The 21,876-nt window shown below is 41.3% G+C and overlaps 2 protein-coding genes across 2 annotated transcripts in view; both read left to right on the top strand.

The window, feature by feature from the left end:
• The first annotated feature begins 847 nt into the window (after positions 1 to 847).
• On the top strand, positions 848 to 10,932 carry LOC125229701 (procathepsin L-like). The gene is made up of 7 exons (XM_048134605.1): positions 848 to 970; positions 1,291 to 1,390; positions 1,751 to 1,953; positions 7,891 to 8,029; positions 8,735 to 8,940; positions 9,532 to 9,724; positions 10,381 to 10,932. The coding sequence occupies exons 2-7, from the start codon at positions 1,295 to 1,297 to the stop codon at positions 10,543 to 10,545; spliced, it is 1,002 nt and encodes a 333-aa protein (XP_047990562.1). The 5' UTR covers positions 848 to 970; positions 1,291 to 1,294; the 3' UTR covers positions 10,546 to 10,932.
• Positions 10,933 to 12,390: 1,458 nt separating this feature from the next.
• The window catches only part of LOC125229702 (procathepsin L-like), a 28,728-nt gene continuing 19,242 nt past the window's right edge, over positions 12,391 to 21,876 (top strand). The window contains exon 1 of the mRNA XM_048134606.1: positions 12,391 to 12,553. Coding sequence (XP_047990563.1) covers positions 12,464 to 12,553 — 90 coding nt within the window. The 5' untranslated portion in view covers positions 12,391 to 12,463. The remainder of the gene's footprint in view (positions 12,554 to 21,876) is intronic.

Genomic DNA, 21,876 nt, shown 5'->3' with positions numbered 1-21,876 from the left:
CTTTATCCATCCACATGTCGCACGCTCATCTACTGGAAACTATCGAAGTTATGGATTTTTTTAGGGAGTGTTATCAAACTGAAAAACCAACTAAACATATTTCTTATTTCCACTTTCCACCACAGGTAATATTTTTCAGATAGGTACAGTCAGCCAAAAAAGTGGTTTAACACTTTTCGACCTTATGAGTTTAAAATATTCATGCGTGAATAAATCATTTCATTTCATTTCATTTCATTTCCTTTCATTTCATAGAGTGGAAAAGTGGTAAACAACTTTCTTGGCATAAGTTGCATAAGCAATTAAGCATCCATTTATCGTTGGTCCCAAGTTTTTGCTTAGTATAACATTTTCGGGTACGGAACGAACCGTCAAAGGCCGGCGATGCACTTCATCATCCTCTTTGCGTTATCCCGGCGTTTGCCACGGCAGGGAATCTGGGGTCCGCTTTCATAACTAATCCCAAGGTTTGGCGAAGGCGCTAGTTTTACGAAAGCGACTCCCATCAGACCTTCCTACCCGAAGGGTAACCAGGCCTTATTGGGATTAGTCCGGTTTTCGCACGATGCTTTCCTTCACCGAAAATCATGACAAGCGATAATGTACGACTGGCAAATATCAAATGCAAAATGTCAATTGATTTTTGTAGTCGTACATTATTTATTATTATAATGTTATAAATACAGATACGTGAATCCTATGAGTTCACACGACATACCTTTTATTACAAACTAAGGCTTTATCTAAGGCATAATGTGTTTGAGAGCACTATTGTCTGTATAGGTAAATAGGGAAACATAAACATACGAGTACCTATATAAGGTGGTTGTGATTCTGAGTGACCACTCTTGTTGTCAAATTAACACGTTCGCGGACACTAGACGTTTTTAGACTTTCTGCAGCGTCTTGGTGAAGCGTCCACGAACGGATTAATTTATATTTAGAACCGTAATACCATACAAATCTCTAGGTCTGTAAATTATAATTCTAAACCTGCTAATAATTTTGATTTCTTTATAAAATGAGGAAAATCTTTAATCGTTTAGCCAATTAGTAAAATCATTAGATTCCGTCGCTTAGACTAATGTAATTTTTATTTATCTTAATCAGACTTTTTGCCTCTTGCTGTTACTTACAACTGGATCGGTATTTTCTCTTAGGCATCATACGGCATCAAGCATACAACCAAGATTAATAATCTTGTTATTTTTTTACTTCTTTACATAAATATACTTAATAAGTAATTTCTAATTTGATTTCTAATAAACTAAGTTTGTTTTTTTTCAAAAGCAAAATGAAGTGTGGCTTCGTGCTGCTTTTTGTGATCGCGTCATCATCAGCCATGATGTCTCTGGTAGATTTATTCCGAAAGGAGTTTGAAGGTTTCAAGGTAAGTTTTGTATGGTTTTTGTGCTTTTGGTAAATTTTGCAGTCGATTTTTTTTGCGCATGCCACCTACATTTCAAATACGAAGGCCAGCACCTGAGCCGGTCATTAGGCGTTAACAACAGGCTTCGTGAAAACAGTAGATATCTGGCCACACTGTTTTTTGGTAAGGCATTTTTTTTACACGCCTTATTTGTGTATGCAGTTTGCACCAACGCGTGCGAGGTTGAAGTGTTCCTAATGACATAATAAAAGGCAAACAAAACAAGCCCTTGTGTTCATTTCAATTTGCTACCGGACCTTCGTATTTGAAATGGAGTGTACTTAATTTAAATTTATTCACCTTCTTGCCGTTTTGCTTTAGAAAATGCACAACAAGACTTACAAGTCAGCGGTAGAAGAAATGCGTCGCCTAGAAATATACGCTCTGAACAAATACAAGATAATCCAACACAACGAGCTGTTCGATCTAGGACTGGTCTCCTATAAGCTCAAAGTGAACAAGTACTCCGATATGGAGCATGAAGAGTTTAGCCAAATTATGAATGGACTCATCTACCATGCTGAGTGAGTAAAGTTCGCGTAATGGTGCGCGCCACCGCTCTATTGCGCTGTCCCTGTCACACATAACAGCCAGTGTGGGAGCGCCATAAAACGGCTGACAGATTACCAGGCTCCGTAGCCGAATGGTATTTCTACGCCGCGAAACGCCACCGAAACGCTGCAAAAAAGGTAGTCTGGCTCTGTCACGCCAATGGGTCATTTTTTTTTCAAAGTTGTCCACCCCACTTTTTTTGTAACATGGGTATTTTTTACGCGATTAATACTCAGAATCGCGAGCTCTTTCGATCCTGATAGGAGAAAAAAAATGTCCCAAGATTTCCATAGATTTTTTCGAACCTTCCATTCCGTTACCGCCATACAAAATGTATATGAAAAAATGGTACACTTTTTTTCTCCTATTAGAATTGGAAGAGCTCGCGATTCTGAGTGAAAACCACATAAAAAATTCCAAATTCAAAAAAAAGTGGGGTGGACAACTTTGAAAAATAAATTACTAGTTTAAAAAACACTATAAAACACGCTTTTATAAATGCACGTAAAAGCCAAAAATAAATTATGGATCGTTCAAGTTGTCTCTATTTGTGAGCTGAAGTTTAAAAACTATGTGCTTTTAATTATAATATTTGATTGTAAAAGCGTGGGGCGCTGGAACAGGAAAGACTTTTTGTATAACTTGCTGATAAATCAAATTATGCTATGCTACGGGAAGGAGGTTACACAGATTGACGCACTAACTGGAGTTGCAGCATGACTAGTAGGTTCTACATTAAACAGTCAAATCAATTAAAAGTCAGTGTTCAAAGTAGGTACCAGTTTGTCGAACTCAGACAAAATATGCGCTAGTAGCGAGGAGAGTCGACAGTCACCGACACTTAGAACGCCGCTTTTTTCCGGTAATCAAAGTACAAAAGGGGAAAGTGTCTACAGTGACAGGATGCAAAGTTCTTGTTCGTGGACGAGATATCTTTGGTTCTTTTTGGTAACCCTTAGGCGGCATATGTAAACGTTATGTTCTTATGCAACTTCATTCGCCAGGAAGTTCGGATTAGTATTTGTTTACAAGAAAGTCTTTCCTGTTCCAGCGCCCCACGCTTTTACAATCAAATATTATAATTAAAAGCACATAGTTTTTAAACTTCAGCTCACAAATAGAGACAACTTGAACGATCCATAATTTATTTTTGGCTTTTACGTGCATTTATAAAAGCGTGTTTTATAGTGTTTTTTAAACTAGTAATTTATTTTATACTTTTTAGTCATTAATAATGAAATACTTTTAACATTTATACATAAATTTATTTCAAGTAGGTAGGCGGATTTTACATGCCATTTGTGGCTTAACGTGTACTTATTGCTAATTGCTACTTAATAATCACCAGCGGCTACCTTCTTATTACGGTATTATCATAAAAATGTTTATACCAAGTTATCCGTAAAAGATAGACCCCCTTTATTTGCTCTTAAGGGTCACAGGAAAACCATTACCCAACTTATTTTAAATACAACGTTGATCTTTCTTTTATGCGGGGGGCTTCGCCCCCCGAGTCCCCCTTTGTTTGCTCTGAAAGGTAACAAGAAAACGCTAACCCAACTTATTTTAAATACTACGTTAATCTTTTTTTATGCGGGGGCTTCGCCCCCGAGCCCCCTTTGTTTGCTCTTAAAGGTCACAAGAAAACGCTAACCCAACTTATTCTAAATACTACGTTGATCTTTCTTTCATGCGGGGGGCTTCGCCCCCCGAGGCCCCCTTTTCTTTACTCTTAAGGATCACAAGAAAACTTTTTTTTTGTTTTTTTTTTCGTGGGGAATGCGTTTACGCATACCGCCGGGTCTGAGGTGGTGGGCGACCCGGTCGGTTATGTGGGGCTCGAGGCTGTAAAGAGTCCCCCCTACCCACTAAACCCCACGGTGTCCATCCGCGGCCCCGCAGCGGCCATCCTGGATCAGAATCCCTCGCAGGTCGGGCCATGAGCCGACCGGTCCTCACTGTGGGAGCGCTTCCTGGACACAAGGGTCGCACTCTCCAACTCGAGAGCCAGCGTATTGGGCGGGGGCGCTCTCATGAATCCCTCGCCCACTGGCTGTCTTTAGGGTGGCAGGTTCCGCTCGTGAGCGGCATGTCTGCGACCTATGCATCACAAGAAAACCTTAACCCAACTTATTTTAAATACAACGTTGATCTTTCTTTTATGCGGGGGGCTTCGCCCCCCGAGCCCCCCTTTGTTTGCTCTGAAAGGTCACAAGAAAACGCTATCCCAACTTATTTTAAATACTACGTTAATCTTTCTTTTATGCGGGGGGCTTCGGCCCCCGAGCCCCCCTTTGTTTGCTCTTAAAGGTCACAAGAAAACGCTAACCCAACTTATCTTAAATACTACGTTGATCTTTCTTTCATGCGGGGGGCTTCGCCCCCCGAGCCCACCTTTGTTTGCTCTTAAAGGTCACAAGAAAACGCTAAACCAATTTATTCTAAATACTACGTTGATCTTTCTTTCATGCGGGGGCTTCGCCCCCCGAGCCCCCCTTTGTTTGCTCTTAAAGGTCACAAGAAAACGCTAACCCAACTTATTTTAAATACAACGTTGATCTTTCTTTTATGCGAGGGGCTTCGCCCCCCGAGCCCCCCTTTGTTTACTCTGAAAGGTCACAAGAAAACGCTTACCCAACTTATTTTAAATACTACGTTAATCTTTCTTTTATGCGGGGGGCTTCGCCCTCCGAGCCCCCCTTTGTTTGCTCTTAAAGGTCACAAGAAAACGCTAACCCAACTTATTTTAAATACTACGTTAATCTTTATTTTATGCGGGGGGCTTCGCCCCCGAGCCCCCCTTTGTTTGCTCTTAAAGGTCACAAGAAAACGCTAACCCAACTTATTTTAAATACTACGTTAATCTTTCTTTTATGCGGGGGGCTTCGCCCCAGAGCCCCCTTTGTTTGCTCTTAAAGGTCACAAGAAAACGCTAACCCAACTTATCTTAAATACTACGTTAATCTTTCTTTCATGCGGGGGGCTTCGCCCCCCGAGCCCCACTTTGTTTGCTCTTAAAGGTCACAAGAAAACGCTAAACCAATTTATTCTAAATACTACGTTGATCTTTCTTTTATGCGGGGGGCTTCGCCCCCCGAGCCCCCCTTTGTTTACTCTGAAAGGTCACAAGAAAACGCTTACCCAACTTATTTTAAATACTACGTTAGTCTTTTTTTTATGCGGGGGGCTTCGCCCTCCGAGCCCCCCTTTGTTTGCTCATAAAGGTCACAAGAAAACGCTAACCCAACTTATTTTAAATACTACGTTAATCTTTATTTTATGCGGGGGGCTTCGCCCCCAAGCCCCCTTTGTTTGCTCTTAAAGGTCACAAGAAAACGCTAACCCAACTGATCTTAAATACTACGTTGATCTTTCTTTCATGCGGGGGGCTTTGCCCCCCGAGCCCCCTTTGTTTGCTCTTAAAGTTCACAAGAAAACGCTAACCCAACTTATTCTAAATACTTCGTTGATCTTTCTTTCATGCGAGGGCTTCGCCCCCGAGGCCCCCTTTTCTTTACTCTTAAGGATCACAAGAAAACTTAACCCAACTTATTTTAAATACAACGTTGATCTTTCTTTTATGCGGGGGGCCTCGCCCCCCGAGCCCCCCTTTGTTTGCTCTGAAAGGTCACAAGAAAACGCTATCCCAACTTATTTTAAATACTACGTTAATCTTTCTTTTATGCGGGGGCTTCGCCCCCCGAGCCCCCCTTTGTTTGCTCTTAAAGGTCACAAGAAAACGCTAACCGAACTTATCTTAAATACTACGTTGATCTTTCTTTCATGCGGTGGGCTTCGCCCCCCGAGCCCCCCTTTGTTTGCTCTGAAAGGTCACAATAAAACGCTATCCCAACTTATTTTAAATACTACGTTAATCTTTCTTTTATGCGGGGGGCTTCGCCCCCCGAGCCCCCCTTTGTTTGCTCTTAAAGGTCACAAGAAAACGCTAACCCAACTTATCTTAAATACTACGTTGATCTTTCTTTCATGCGGGGGCTTCGCCCCCGAGCCCCCCTTTGCTTGCTCTGAAAGGTCACAAGAAAACGCTATCCCTACTAATTCTAAATACTACGTTGAATTTTCTTTCATGCGGGGGCTTCGCCCCCGAGCCCCCTTTTCTTTGCTCTTAAGGATCACAAGAAAACCTTAACCCAACTTATTTTAAATACAACGTTTATCTTTCTTTCTTGCGGGGGGCTTCGCCCCCCGAGCCCCCCTTTGTTTGCTCTGAAAGGTCACAAGAAAACGCTAACCCAACTTTTTTTAAATACTACGTTGATCTTTCTTTCATGCTTCCCCCCTCGAGCCCCCCCCCTTTTTCTGTTCTTATCTTCCGGCACCATCATCAGGCCTTGAAACCTAATCGTAGTCATAGTTCATTACAAGACTTTTCTAAGAAGCCCAAAAACAGCTATGATACGATGTTCCACCATGTAGTTCCAGTTCATATCTTCCGGCTCCATCATCAGACCTTGAAACCTAATCGTAGTCAAAGTTCATTACAAGACTTTTCTAAGAAGCCCAAAAACAGCTATGATACGATGTTCCATCATGTAGTTCCAGTTCATATCTTCCGGCTCCATCATCAGACCTTGAAACCTAATCGTAGTCAAAGTTCATTACAAGACTTTTCTAAGAAGCCCAAAAACAGCTATGACACGATGTTCCATCATGTAGTTCCAGCTCATATCTTCCGGCTCCATCATCAGACCTTGAAACCTAATTGTAGTCAAAGTTCATTATAAGACTTTCCTAAGAAGCCCAAAAACAGCTATGATACGATGTTCCATCATGTAGTTCCAGTTCATATCTTCCGGCTCCATCATCAGACCTTGAAACCTAATCGTAGTCAAAGTTCATTACAAGACTTTTCTAAGAAACCCAAAAACAGCTATGATACGATGTTCCATCATGTAGTTCCAGTTCATATCTTTCGGCTTCATCATCAGACCTTGAAACCTAATTGTAGTCAAAGTTCATTACAAGACTTTTCTAAGATACCCAAAAACGGCTATGATACGATGTTCCATCATGTAGTTCCAGTTCATATCTTCCGACTCCATCATCAGATCAGCTCAACAGTACCATATTATTGTATTGTCATCGGAACTACATATAGCTGCCAATTTTCATTACGCTACGATCCTTGGAAGATGGTTAAATTAGCCTCCGCAGATTCCATTACATAGTTACATACACGACGACCTAATAAAAGCGTGTTAAAAATGGCCCCAATACGCCAGAGCGATAGAGATCGATAGCTACAAAAGAGATAAACGTGAGCGTTTCGTTCGCGTTTGTGCATTCGACTACGCACACAGTCCCTCTAGCCAAAAGCACAATCGTTGACATTCCGTAGCGAACGATACGCAACTGAGTCTATCAGACCAATTCGGAAGAGCGACAGAAAGATAACTACAATATACGCTACGGAGCGTCCAAGATTGACTTTTGACTAGAGGGCCAGTTTGCCGGACTATCGTAAAAATCTTCACTTACAGTGGCGAATAACTGACAGATCGATATGGTCCAGCGCAATGGTGAGCTGCTGAGGGCCCCTGTGACACGCTTAGGCTTTGCCTTAAACATTACAATAAGCGTACTATTCCATCTCGAAATTTCTAACCGAAACATGTTAAAATGAAGTTGATATGTTGTGTTCCACTATCTAGATTTTTAAAATTATATGTCGGTGCAAGGCATGAAAAACTTGATAAATCCGTCGTACGGATAGAACAAAATTGAACCACAAGACTGATATGTTCTAAATTCTAATTTCAGTAAAAAAATATCTCGACTTATCGAGTCCTTCACGCTCTCCACCGATACACATAGACAATAAAGTGTTAGATAGTTTCAACCAAAGCTACTTTTTGGGTAAACTTACTAATCTAATGTTCAATCCATAGCGACAATTCCACAAGTCACAGTTCACGTGTTACTAGAGCAGCCTCGAACCTTCCTGATCAGGTGGATTGGCGAGTAAAAGGAGCAGTGACGGACGTGAAGGACCAGGGAAGTTGCGGATCCTGTTGGGCTTTCAGTGCTGTGAGTCAAACCTAGAATATACATACATATAATCACGCCTGTATCCCATAAAGGGGTTGGCAGAGCACGTGAACTACTAAGTTTCAGCGCCACTCTTGGCAAAAAGGGGTAGAAAGAAATCCAAATTGTGACATACATAGTGACAGGTTGCCAGCCTCTCGCCTACGCCACAATTTAACCCATATCCCACAGTCGACTTCTACGACACTCACGGAAAGAAAGGGGGTGGTGAAATGCTTAACCCGTCACCACCTAGAATATAATATGTCAAAGTCTATGACAGTTAACTAAAAACTAAACTGCTTAACTACTTTTAGTACTCATTACACACTCTTAGGAGAAAATAAATTCAAGCCAATATCTTATAACGCTGTAAATGTCCTAGTCGAACTTTAATATATGTCAAATGAGTAGGTATTCGATAGATATTCGATAGAGACATAGATCGGATGGGTCCGTTTTGACTTTAAGACACTGACAGATCGGTATCATATCGTAATGACATCTTACTCGCATCTTTTTCGTATGTATACAGCAGTAAACACGATTATCTGTACCGACAAAAGACAATTTAACAACTAATACATTTTTTTTCTACTGACAATGTCCAAACATTGGATGAGCAGCCCACTAACTTTAGAACCTTTAAAACTTTGTCAACTAGGTATTAAATGTTCTAACTCCGATAACTGACTTTGTAAACAGACGGGCGCTCTCGAAGGGCAGGTCTACATCAAACACAACCGCTTGACGTCCCTATCGGAGCAGAACCTGGTCGACTGTGCGGGCAACTACGGATGCCATGGCTGCACAGTCGGGTGGATGAACGGTGCCTTCTCCTTCATTAAGGACAATGGTGGGATTGACACTGAGGCTTCGTATCCTTATGAGGCGAAGAATGATCAATGCAGGTAAAACTCAATATCCTTCTTGCGTTATCCCGGCATTCGTCACGGCTCATGGGAGTCCTGGGGTCCGCTTTGACAATGCAGGTAGCACTGAAGCATGTATTCAAACACGGATTCTTTTTATCTGCCAACGATATACACTATAAAAGTGTCCAATATACACACTTGCACCAACGAAATTGGTGGGTTAAGTTAACCCGAGGGTTAACCCACCATTTTCATTGGTGTAAGTGGCCCTAAGAGTGTTATACTCGTGGCACTAAACTCAGTCTCCCACTATACTAATTATAAATTCAACTGTTTCGAGCGTCAAATTACCATCAACGTCCACTTAGGTTTCACTTGAGCATCTTAATATATCTACAAGTAAAACTTATGATTTTGGATTTTCCGATGTTGGCGAAGCTCTCAGAGATTACACCAGCGGATCTCAACTCTTTCACACGTGTGGCTAGATTGAACAGTCGTCGTAACTTTTACATACTTCCATTCCTTACTTGCTAACCAGTAATAAAAAAAAACCTTTTGTAAAATATAAACATGTCCAGCAATTTTGGACCAATTATGTACGTTTAATAAATTTGAATCCCGTAGGTATAATGCTCAGAATTCTGGCGCTACAATCAATGGATACAAGACGATTCCCAATGACGAAGAGAAACTGAAGGAGGCAGTAGCAAACATTGGGCCTATAGCAGTAGCCATAGACGCAGGACACGCATTCCAGCACTACTCTGATGGAGTGTATTATGAAAAGGATTGCTCTTCTTTTAAACTCAATCACGGTGTAAGCTTAACGACATGGTATCGAAGAACTCGTCTTCTTTCTGTTCTAATCTCACGACGTGTGAAGTCGGCGCAGTATTTTTTTTTTTCTTTCGGTCTTCTTTGTCTTTTCTCTTTCAGTCTTCTTTGTCAGCACTCACTCCTTTCCAAAGTCCAAAGTTTTTTCTCGTTTTCTCTTTTACACAATCCACGAATCGTTTTTAGGGTCTACACTTCGCTATTCGTTCATCATCATTATCATCCTTTGGAATTTTATTCTCGTTGTTACTACTTACAAACTTAGCCATATTTGCAAATTTTTCGTAACATCTATCTAAGCAATATCCTCATTTCCACTGCGTACACTAACTATTATTTCACCTGTACCTTCACGACCATAAGCCTTTTCGTCCTCGTCCAATTTCCCTTTAAACAACCAAGAAACTAGGTAATTATGACATTTTGATATATAAGTCGAATATCAATGCTGACGTTTTTGACATTTGCTGTAGCTAGTTTCATTTCAATAGAAAAGGACAAATACATCTACAGACGTCATCGTGCGTCCGCGTCTTCGAACGTGATAAGTACCTAGTATCTTTTAAAGTTAATTTAAGCCCCGTTTATATAATGAATCCTTTTATTTATTACAATTTTATAATATAGTAACTTTGACAGGTTTTGATTGTGGGCTACGGAACCGACGCAACCGGCGGAGACTACTGGCTCGTGAAGAATTCCTGGAGCAAGGGGTGGGGCAAGGACGGTTACATCAAGATGGCGAGGAACCGTAACAACAACTGCGGCATCGCTAGTGCCGCTTCTTATCCTACTGTGGATTAATGTGGAACCTAATGTAGTTGGGGAAGTTTGTATAAGTCAACTGAGGTAAAAGCGTCTTTAAAGATATCTTCTAAGTAGAACATTTTAAACTACAGCAATCCATCTTGCTCAAAATATGACCACGGATCTTGGAATGTAGTTGACTATATTTTCAAAAGATGCATTTATACCCAGTGACCCATAAATTTTACCTCAGTTGACCTGACGACCTTTTTTTAAATAAATACCTTTATTTTCATAAATGTAACATCGCAATCAAAATATAATTTAAATCATAAACGTCGCGTCGTCTTTGCTGGAAAATTTAGACCCCTGGGAAATTAGTGGTAAAATCAATAATTAGTTATTCCCATTTGGAATTCATTAAATAAAATCAGACTATTCAAATTGTATTTTATTCTCGTTTCTGTTAGGTACCCTAGCTGCATACAATAATTAATCAGACTATTAGTTGTTCTGAGCTAGTACGACTTTGAATAACTTTGTAGGCAATTAATGAATATGTCGATATACTAGGCATACTAAAAACTTATGATTTAGGGTTCCGTACCGTACCAAAAAGGTACAAAAGTTTAACAGCTCGTTAGTAGAATTCATCCTGTTGTTGCTTTGATTTGTCAAGGAAGGTTCATAAGACAAAAGGACGGAAGGAAAAATGGATGGACGGACGAAGAGCAAAGTAAGGCTATAAGGCTTCCGATTTTTGAGGTAAAAAACCTAAAAACAATGGTAAGTCACTAATCTTTTAAAAAATAAAAGCTAATGTATATAAAACAGATTACTATTGAAATGTTCTGTTACAAGTTACAACTAAGACAAGCCAAATAATGGATTAGTTTCAGCTTTTATTCAGTTCCACGAAGACGTTACATGCCAAAGAGATGCCAAACAATTTTCCTTGTAGTCATGATTCTCTACTAACATTTCATTCAATATTATTCTAAACCGATGTCAATACGTAAAACCTGGTAGTTCACACGTCATTCATTTTACATATATTACACGCTTGAAACAAATGCATTAGGTATCTGAATTTTCAAAGGTAAATGAGATAGAGGGGATAACATTGACTTTTATATATTACTTTGTAAAGACGTGGCATCGGTCGGTCGCATAAAAATAGTGCCAGTGCCAGCACACCGTTGTACACTAATGCGAGCAAAGCGTGTAGTATGTGCGACTAATATGTATGTAAGAGAAGGGAACTCATCAACCAATTGCGTTGTTGTCGCGTTCCACCAAGGTGCATCAAACAAGAATGTTAGGTGTAAATTATATGAAGTGTCTTATCGTTACTATTGAAATCTTTGATTTTATCTAATAGTGTACAAATAGAGAAGGAACATAAGATAAACATGTATATATGAGTAGGTTGAGATACGAAGTGGTCACTATTTAATTGTCAGTGGCTACTAGTCAAATGTACGTAACTCTGGACACCGTGTTTTTATTCAATTCCGTTAACTTTAAGGGAAGGTTCTTTAGGTCAAAGACAACAAATTTATCTAAGAAACTAGCGTTATTATATAACGCTTACGGTTATCGAATTATTACAAAAATAAATTTAATTACTGAACACGTGTGTGACATCCCTTACCAATTCTTAGTGTTTATCTAGTGTTATTTGTTTTGATATATGCCTGACGGCACACTTGACACTGACTTTATTATTATGATTAAGGTCCTCTCACACTAATTAATTCATTTATTATGTATGGAAACGAAAAAAGATTTTATTTTTGAATTTAACAAAATGCGATATACAGGATTCCTGATGACGAACCTAATTTCGTGTCGAATTTAACGGAAAACAAAAATAAACACGGTGTATAAAATATAAGTTCGTTACCTTTTACTTTTTCCATAATATTGAGTCCTTTGTACTATCAATAGTTTTGAAACAATATTATTTCAGACAATGAAGTGTGCAATTTTACTCGTATTTGTGGTGACAACAGCGATAGCGGACGACTTCCATGACGACTTGACATCGTTTGAAAAATTTAAGGTAAGTTTAACTAAGTACCCTGTAAGATTATCTTTTTATATTTTTTGCATTTTTGTTAACCCTTCAACGGGCAAGACTAAAAAAATTGTGAATTGCTAACCTGTGGTCTTAAATGTTTAGTAATTAATAATATCAGGGATGCTATAAAGGACCAGCGCGAAGCGCAGCCAAAAAGTAAAGGGACTATAATTCTAGAATTAAAACTTTCGTAAGATCATTTAAGTTTTGAAAAGCACATACAGAAAGCACGTAGCCATATAATAAACATGAGTAGAACCGTGTTTTTCATTAATTAACCTATTACAACCTAACCACAAAATTAAAATTTTGAGAAAACCCCCGACCGCGACATAGTGGACCGATTTTCATGAAACATGGTTAAGAACACTCCCGATTAATTCAGATTTTAAACAGAAAAAAACTAAATCAAAATCGGTTCATCCGTTCGGGAGCTACGATGCCACAGACAGACACACACACAGACAGACAGACAGACAGACACGTCAAACTTATAACCATAGCTGGGCATTAACTCGTTAATCCGTTAATCGTTAATTAACGAAGTTAACATTTCGATTAACGGATTAACTTTTAAGTTAACTTGAAAAAATGTTAACGGACTCGTTAACTTCCGTTAAATTTCTCCGAGTCCGTTAATCGTTAATCTAGTAGGGCACAGGCGCCATCTGCGCTGCGAAAAACACGTTCTGAACGCTACGTACTATAAAAGCCCGAAGTACGGCAAATCGTATGATTTGCCGGTAAATCCTAGGTTTTATCGATGACGATTGCTAAAAGTCCGAAATATTACCTAAAAAAGCATTCTTCACGTGGATTTGCTTTTACTAACTTTGATTCGGTGAATCCTAAGCTTTACCATGGCGACTGTTGTAGTGATAGGGCAGCAAATTCGAGCCCTATTTACGACCACATTCGCTTCCCTAGCCTCTACCGCCCAAAGTGCCACAACAGTCCCGTCACCGCCAGCATCTCTCCTGACACAGCTCTTGGCAGTAGCTCAGGCGATCACTGCCTTCCACGTGCAGCCTAGAGTTCAATAGGCTAGCTGTACTTCGGCCTTTTACAGAAATACGTTATAGTGGATACTGATGCAACTAAATATTTAAAGAAAAGTTCATTAACACGCTTTTATTAGGTCGTCGTGTATGTAACTAACTATGTAATGGAATCTGCGGAGGCTAATTTAACCATCTTCCAAGGATCGTAGCGTAATGAAAATTGGCAGCTATATGTAGTTCCGATGACAATACAATAATATGGTACTGTTGAGCTGATCTGATGATGGAGTCGGAAGATATGAACTGGAACTACATGACGGAACATCGTATCATAGCCGTTTTTGGGTTTCTTAGAAAAGTCTTGTAATGAACTTTGACTACAATTAGGTTTCAAGGTCTGATGATGAAGCCGAAAGATATGAACTGGAACTACATGATGGAACATCGTATCATAGCTGTTTTTGGGCTTCTTAGGAAAGTCTTGTAATGAACTTTGACTACAATTAGGTTTCAAGGTCTGATGATGGAGCCGGAAGATATGAGCTGGAACTACATGATGGAACATCGTGTCATAGGTGTTTTTGGGCTTCTTAGAAAAGTCTTGTAATGAACTTTGACTACGATTAGGTTTCAAGGTCTGATGATGGAGCCGGAAGATATGAACTGGAACTACATGATGGAAGATCGTATCATAGCTGTTTTTGGGCTTCTTAGAAAAGTCTTGTAATGAACTTTGACTACGATTAGGTTTCAAGGTCTGATGATGGAGCCGGAAGATATGAACTGGAACTACATGATGGAACATCGTATCATAGCTGTTTTTGGGCTTCTTAGAAAAGTCTTGTAATGAACTATGACTACGATTAGGTTTCAAGGCCTGATGATGGTGCCGGAAGATAAGAACAGAAAAAGGGGGGGGGGAGCTCGAGGGGGGAAGCATGAAAGAAAGATCAACGTAGTATTTAAATAAGTTGGGTTAGCGTTTTCTTGTGACCTTTCAGAGCAAACAAAGGGGGACTCGGGGGGCGAAGCCCCCCGCAAGAAAGAAAGATAAACGTTGTATTTAAAATAAGTTGGGTTAAGGTTTTCTTGTGATCCTTAAGAGCAAAGAAAAGGGGGGCTCGATGGGCGAAGCCCCCCGCATGAAAGAAAGATCAACGTAGTATTTATAATTAGTAGGGATAGCGTTTTCTTGTGACCTTTTTAGAGCAAACAAAGGGGGGCTCGGGGGGCGAAGCCCCCGCATGACAGAAAGATCAACGTAGTATTTAAGATAAGTTGGGTTAGCGTTTTCTTGTGACCTTTAAGAGCAAACAAAGGGGGCTCGGGGGCGAAGCCCCCGCATAAAAGAAAGATTAACGTAGTATTTAAAATAAGTTGGGATAGCGTTTTCTTGTGACCTTTCAGATCAAACAAAGGGGGGCTCGGGGGGCGAAGCCCCCGCATGAAAGAAAGATTAACGTAGTATTTAAGATAAGTTGGGTTAACGTTTTCTTGTGACCTTTAAGAGCAAACAAAGGGAGGCTCGGGGGGCGAAGCCCCCCGCATAAAAGAAAGATTAACGTAGTATTTAAAATAAGTTGGGATAGCGTTTTCTTGTGACCTTTCAGAGCAAACAAAGGGGGGCTCGGGGGGCGAAGCCCACCGCATGAAAGAAAGATCAACGTAGTATTTAAGATTAGTTGGGTTAGCGTTTTCTTGTGACCTTTAAGAGCAAACAAAGAGGGGCTCGGGGGGCGAAGCCCCCCGCATAAAAGAAAGATTAACGTAGTATTTAAAATAAGTTGGGATAGCGTTTTCTTGTGACCTTTCAGAGCAAACAAAGGGGGCTCGGGGGCGAAGCCCCCGCATGAAAGAAAGATCAACGTAGTATTTAGAATAAGTTGGGTTAGCGTTTTCTTGTGACCTTCAAGAGCAAACAAAGGGGGCTCGGGGGCAAAGCCCCCGCATGAAAGAAAGATCAACGTAGTATTTAAGATCAGTTGGGTTAGCGTTTTCTTGTGAGCTTTAAGAGCAAACAAAGGGGGGCTCGGGGGGCGAAGCCCCCCGCATGAAAGAAAGATCAATGTAGTATTTTAGATCAGTTGGGTTAGCGTTTTCTTGTGACCTTTAGGAGCAAACAAAGGGGGGCTCGGGGGGTGAAGCCCCCCGCATGAAAGAAAGATCAACGTAGTATTTAGAATAAATTGGTTTAGCGTTTTCTTGTGACCTTTAAGAGCAAACAAAGGTGGGCTCGGGGGGCGAAGCCCCCCGCATGAAAGAAAGATCAACGTAGTATTTAAGATAAGTTGGGTTAGCGTTTTCTTGTCACCTTTAAGAGCAAACAAAGGGGGGCTCGGGGGGCAAAGCCCCCCGCATAAAAGAAAGATTAACGTAGTATTTAAAATAAGTTGGGATAGCGTTTTCTTGTGACCTTTCAGAGCAAACAAAGGGGGGCTCGGGGGGCGAAGCCCCCCGCATGAAAGAAAGATCAACGTAGTATTTAGAATAAGTTGGGTTAGCGTTTTCTTGTGACCTTTAAGAGCAAACAAAGGGGGGCTCGGGGGGCAAAGCCCCCCGCATGAAAGAAAGATCAACGTAGTATTTAAGATCAGTTGGGTTAGCGTTTTCTTGTGAGCTTTAAGAGCAAACAAAGGGGGGCTCGGGGGGCGAAGCCCCCGCATGAAAGAAAGATCAATGTAGTATTTTAGATCAGTTGGGTTAGTGTTTTCTTGTGACCTTTAAGAGCAAACAAAGGGGGGCTCGGGGGGCGAAGCCCCCCGCATGAAAGAAAAATCAACGTAGTATTTAAGATAAGTTGGGTTAGCGTTTTCTTGTGACTTTTAAGAGCAAACAAAGGGGGGCTCGGGGGGCGAAGCCCCCCGCATAAAAGAAAGATTAACGTAGTATTTAAAATAAGTTGGGTTAGCGTTTTCTTGTGACCTTTAAGAGCAAACAAAGGTGGGCTCGGGGGGCGAAGCCCCCCGCATGAAAGAAAGATCAACGTAGTATTTAAGATAAGTTGGGTTAGCGTTTTCTTGTGACCTTTAAGAGTAAACAAAGGGGGGCTCGGGTGGCGAAGCCCCCCGCATAAAAGAAAGATGAACGTAGTATTTAAAATAAGTTGGGATAGCGCTTTCTTGTGACCTTTCAGAGCAAACAAAGGGGGGCTCGGGGGGCGAAGCCCCCCGCATGAAAGAAAGATCAACGTAGTATTTAGAATAAGTTGGGTTAGCGTTTTCTTGTGACCTTTAAGAGCAAACAAAGGGGGGCTCGGGGGGCAAAGCCCCCCGCATGAAAGAAAGATCAACGTAGTATTTAATATCAGTTGGGTTAGCGTTTTCTTGTGAGCTTTAAGAGCAAACAAAGGGGGCTCGGGGGCGAAGCCCCCGCATGAAAGAAAGATCAATGTAGTAGTTTAGATCAGTTGGGTTAGTGTTTTCTTGTGACCTTTAAGAGCAAACAAAGGGGGCTCGGGGGCGAAGCCCCCGCATAAAAGAAAGATTAACGTAGTATTTAAAATAAGTTGGGTTAGCGTTTTCTTGTGACATTTCAGAGCAAAAAAGGGGGCTCGGGGGCGAAGCCCCCGCATAAAAGAAAGATCAACGTTGTATTTAAAATAAGTTGGGTTAATGTTTTCTTGTGACGTTTAAGAGCAAACAAAGGGGGCTCGGGGGGCAAAGCCCCCCGCATGAAAGAAAGATCAACGTTGTATTTAAAATAAGTTGGGTTAGCGTTTTCTTGTGACCTTTAAGAGCAAACAAAGGGGGGCTCGGGGGGCGAAGCCCCCCGCATGAAAGAAAGATCAACGTAGTATTTAGAATAAATTGGTTTAGCGTTTTCTTGTGACCTTTAAGAGCAAACAAAGGTGGGCTCGGGGGGCGAAGCCCCCCGCATGAAAGAAAGATCAACGTAGTATTTAAGATAAGTTGGGTTAGCGTTTTCTTGTGACCTTTAAGAGCAAACAAAGGGGGGCTCGGGGGGCGAAGCCCCCCCCATAAAAGAAAGATTAACGTAGTATTTAAAATAAGTTGGGATAGCGTTTTCTTGTGACCTTTCAGAGCAAACAAAGGGGGGTTCGGGGGGCGAAGCCCCCGCATGAAAGAAAGATCAACGTAGTATTTAGAATAAGTTGGGTTAGCGTTTTCTTGTGACCTTTAAGAGCAAACAAAGGGGGGCTCGGGGGCGAAGCCCCCGCATGAAAGAAAGATCAACGTAGTATTTAAGATCAGTTGGGTTAGCGTTTTCTTGTGAGCTTTAAGAGCAAACAAAGGGGGCTCGGGGGGCGAAGCCCCCGCATGAAAGAAAGATCAATGTAGTATTTTAGATCAGTTGGGTTAGTGTTTTCTTGTGACCTTTAAGAGCAAACAAAGGGGGGCTCGGGGGGCGAAGCCCCCGCATAAAAGAAAGATTAACGTAGTATTTAAAATAAGTTGGGTTAGCGTTTTCTTGTGACATTTCAGAGCAAACAAAGGGGGCTCGGGGGGCGAAGCCCCCGCATAAAAGAAAGATCAACGTTGTATTTAAAATAAGTTGGGTTAATGTTTTCTTGTGACCTTTAAGAGCAAACAAAGGGGGGCTCGGGGGGCGAAGCCCCCCGCATGAAAGAAAGATCAACGTTGTATTTAAAATAACTTGGGTTAGCGTTTTCTTGTGACCTTTAAGAGAAAACAAAGGGGCTCGGGGGGCGAAGCCCCCCGCATGAAAGAAAGATCAACGTAGTATTTAGAATAAATTGGTTTAGCGTTTTCTTGTGACCTTTAAGAGCAAACAAAGGTGGGCTCGGGGGGTGAAGCCCCCCGCATGAAAGAAAGATCAACGTAGTATTTAAGATAAGTTGGGTTAGCGTTTTCTTGTGACCTTTAAGACCAAACAAAGGGGGGCTCGGGGGGCGAAGCCCCCCGCATAAAAGAAAGATCAACGTTGTATTTATAATAAGTTGGGTTAAGGTTTTCTTGTGATGCATAGGTCGCAGACGTGCCGCTCACGAGCGGAACCTGCCACCCTAAAGACAGCCAGCGGGCGAGGGATGCATGAGAGCGCCCCTGCCCAATACGCTGGCTCTCGAGTTGGAGAGTGCGACCCTTGTGTCCAGGAAGCGCTCCCACAGTGAGGACCGGTCGGCTCATGGCCCGACCTGCGAGGGATTCTGATCCAGGATGGCCGCTGCGGGGCCGCGGATGGACACCGTGTGGTTTAGTGGGTAGGGGGGACTCTTTACAGCCTCGAGCCCCACATAACCGACCGGGTCGCCCACCACCTCAGACCCGGCGGTATGCGTAAACGCATTCCCCACGAAAAAAAAACAAAAAAAAAAGTTTTCTTGTGATCCTTAAGAGCAAACAAAGGGGGGCTCGGGGGGCGAAGCCCCCCGCATAAAAGAAAGATTAACGTAGTATTTAAAATAAGTTGGGTTAGCGTTTTCTTGTTACCTTTCAGAGCAAACAAAGGGGGACTCGGGGGGCGAAGCCGGGCATAAAAGAAAGATCAACGTTGTGTTTAAAATAAGTTGGGTAATGGTTTTCCTGTGACCCTTAAGAGCAAATAAAGGGGGTCTATCTTTTACGGATAACTTACTAGGTATAAACATTTTTATGATAATACCGTAATAAGAAGGTAGCCGCTGGTGATTATTAAGTAGCAATTAGCAATAAGTACACGTCCACAAATGGCATGTAAAATCCGCCTACTTGAAATAAATTTATGTATAAATGTTAAAAGTATTTCATTATTAATGACTAAAAAGTATAAAATAAATTAATAGTTTAAAAAACACTATAAAACACGCTTTTATAAATGCACGTAAAAGCCAAAAATAAATTATGGATCGTTCAAGTTGTCTCTATTTGTGAGCTGAAGTTTAAAAACTATGTGCTTTTAATTATAATATTTGATTGTAAAAGCGTGGGGCGCTGGAACAGGAAAGACTTTCTTGTAAACAAATACTAATCCGAACTTCCTGGCGAATGAAGTTGCATACATAACGTTTACATATGCCGCCTAAGGGTTACCAAAAAGAACAAAAGATATCTCGTCCACGAACAAGAACTCTGCATCCTGTCACTGTAGACACTTTCCCCTTTTGTACTTTGATTACCGGAAAAAAGCGGCGTTCTAAGTGTCGGTGACTGTCGACTCTCCTCGCTACTAGCGCATATTTTGTCTGAGTTCGACAAACTGGTACCTACTTTGAACACTGACTTTTAATTGATTTGACTGTTTAATGTAGAACCTACTAGTCATGCTACAACTCCAGTTAGCGCGTCAATCTGTGTAACCTTCTTCCCGTAGCATAGCATAATTTGATTTATCAGCAAGTTATACAAAAAGTCTTTCCTGTTCCAGCGCCCCACGCTTTTACAATCAAATATTATAATTAAAAGCACATAGTTTTTAAACTTCAGCTCACAAATAGAGACAACTTGAACGATCCATAATTTATTTTTGGCTTTTACGTGCATTTATAAAAGCGTGTTTTATAGTGTTTTTTAAACTATTAATTTATTTTTAACACGCTTTTATTAGGTCGTCGTGTATGTAACTAACTATGTAATGGAATCTGCGGAGGCTAATTTAACCATCTTCCAAGGATCGTAGCGTAATGAAAATTGGCAGCTATATGTAGTTCCGATGACAATACAATAATATGGTACTGTTGAGCTGATCTGATGATGGAGTCGGAAGATATGAACTGGAACTACATGATGGAACATCGTATCATAGCCGTTTTTGGGTTTCTTAGAAAAGTCTTGTAATGAACTTTGACAACAATTAGGTTTCAAGGTCTGATGATGAAGCCGAAAGATATGAACTGGAACTACATGATGGAACATCGTATCATAGCTGTTTTTGGGTTTCTTAGAAAAGTCTTGTAATGAACTTTGACTACGATTAGGTTTCAAGGTCTGATGATGGAGCCGGAAGATATGAACTGGAACTACATGATGGAACATCGTATCATAGCTGTTTTTGGGCTTCTTAGGAAAGTCTTGTAATGAACTTTGACTACAATTAGGTTTCAAGGTCTGATGATGGAGCCGGAAGATATGAGCTGGAACTACATGATGGAACATCGTGTCATAGATGTTTTTGGGCTTCTTAGAAAAGTCTTGTAATGAACTTTGACTACGATTAGGTTTCAACGTCTGATGATGGAGCCGGAAGATATGAACTGGAACTACATGATGGAACATCGTATCATAGCTGTTTTTGGGCTTCTTAGAAAAGTCTTGTAATGAACTATGACTACGATTAGGTTTCAAGGCCTGATGATGGTGCCGGAAGATAAGAACAGAAAAAGGGGGGGGGGGGTTCGAGGGGGGAAGCATGAAAGAAAGATCAACGTAGTATTTAAAAAAAGTTGGGTTAGCGTTTTCTTGTGACCTCTCAGAGCAAACAAAGGGGGGCTCGGGGGGCGAAGCCCACCGCATGAAAGAAAGATCAACGTAGTATTTAAAATAAGTTGGGATAGCGTTTTCTTGTGACCTTTCAGAGCAAACAAAGGGGGCTCGGGGGGCGAAGCCCACCGCATGAAAGAAAGATCAACGTAGTATTTAAGATAAGTTGGGTTAGCGTTTTCTTGTGACCTTTAAGAGCAAACAAAGGGGGGCTGGTGGGGCGAAGCCCCCCGCATAAAAGAAAGATTAACGTAGTATTTAAAATAAGTTGGGATAGCGTTTTCTTGTGACCTTTCAGAGCAAACAAAGGGGGGCTCGGGGGGCGAGGCCCCCCGCATAAAAGAAAGATTAACGTAGTATTTAAAATAAGTTGGGTAAGCGTTTTCTTGTGACCTTTTAGAGTAAACGAAGGGGGGCTCGGGGGGCGAAGCCCCCCGCATGAAAGAAAGTTTAACGTAGTATTTAAGATCAGTTGGGTTAGCGTTTTCTTGTGAGCTTTAAGAGCAAACAAAGGGGGGCTCGGGGGGCGAAGCCCCCCGCATGAATGAAAGATCAACGTAGTATTTAAGATCAGTTGGGTTAGCGTTTTCTTGTGAGCTTTAAGAGCAAACAAAGGGGGGCTCGGGGGGCGAAGCCCACCGCATGAAAGAAAGATCAACGTAGTATTTAAAATAAGTTGGGATAGCGTTTTCTTGTGACCTTTCAGAGCAAACAAAGGGGGCTCGGGGGGCGAAGCCCACCGCATGAAAGAAAGATCAACGTAGTATTTAAGATAAGTTGGGTTAGCGTTTTCTTGTGACCTTTAAGAGCAAACAAAGGGGGGCTGGTGGGGCGAAGCCCCCCGCATAAAAGAAAGATTAACGTAGTATTTAAAATAAGTTGGGATAGCGTTTTCTTGTGACCTTTCAGAGCAAACAAAGGGGGGCTC

The sequence above is a fragment of the Leguminivora glycinivorella genome, chromosome 9, assembly GCF_023078275.1.
Source record: "Leguminivora glycinivorella isolate SPB_JAAS2020 chromosome 9, LegGlyc_1.1, whole genome shotgun sequence".
Taxonomy (NCBI): domain Eukaryota; kingdom Metazoa; phylum Arthropoda; class Insecta; order Lepidoptera; family Tortricidae; genus Leguminivora; species Leguminivora glycinivorella.
The sequence above is the reverse complement of the archived record's forward strand: the minus strand, read 5'-3'. Positions and strand labels throughout refer to the sequence as shown.

Coding starts and splice junctions, on each gene's coding strand:
- LOC125229701 (XM_048134605.1), top strand. CDS start 1,295: ATGAAGTGTGGCTTCGTGCTGCTTTTTGTGATCGCGTCATCATCAGCC. Junction 8,030..8,734: donor CCTGTTGGGCTTTCAGTGCT/GTGAGTCAAACC, acceptor CTTTGTAAACAG/ACGGGCGCTCTCGAAGGGCA. Junction 8,941..9,531: donor GCGAAGAATGATCAATGCAG/GTAAAACTCAAT, acceptor TGAATCCCGTAG/GTATAATGCTCAGAATTCTG.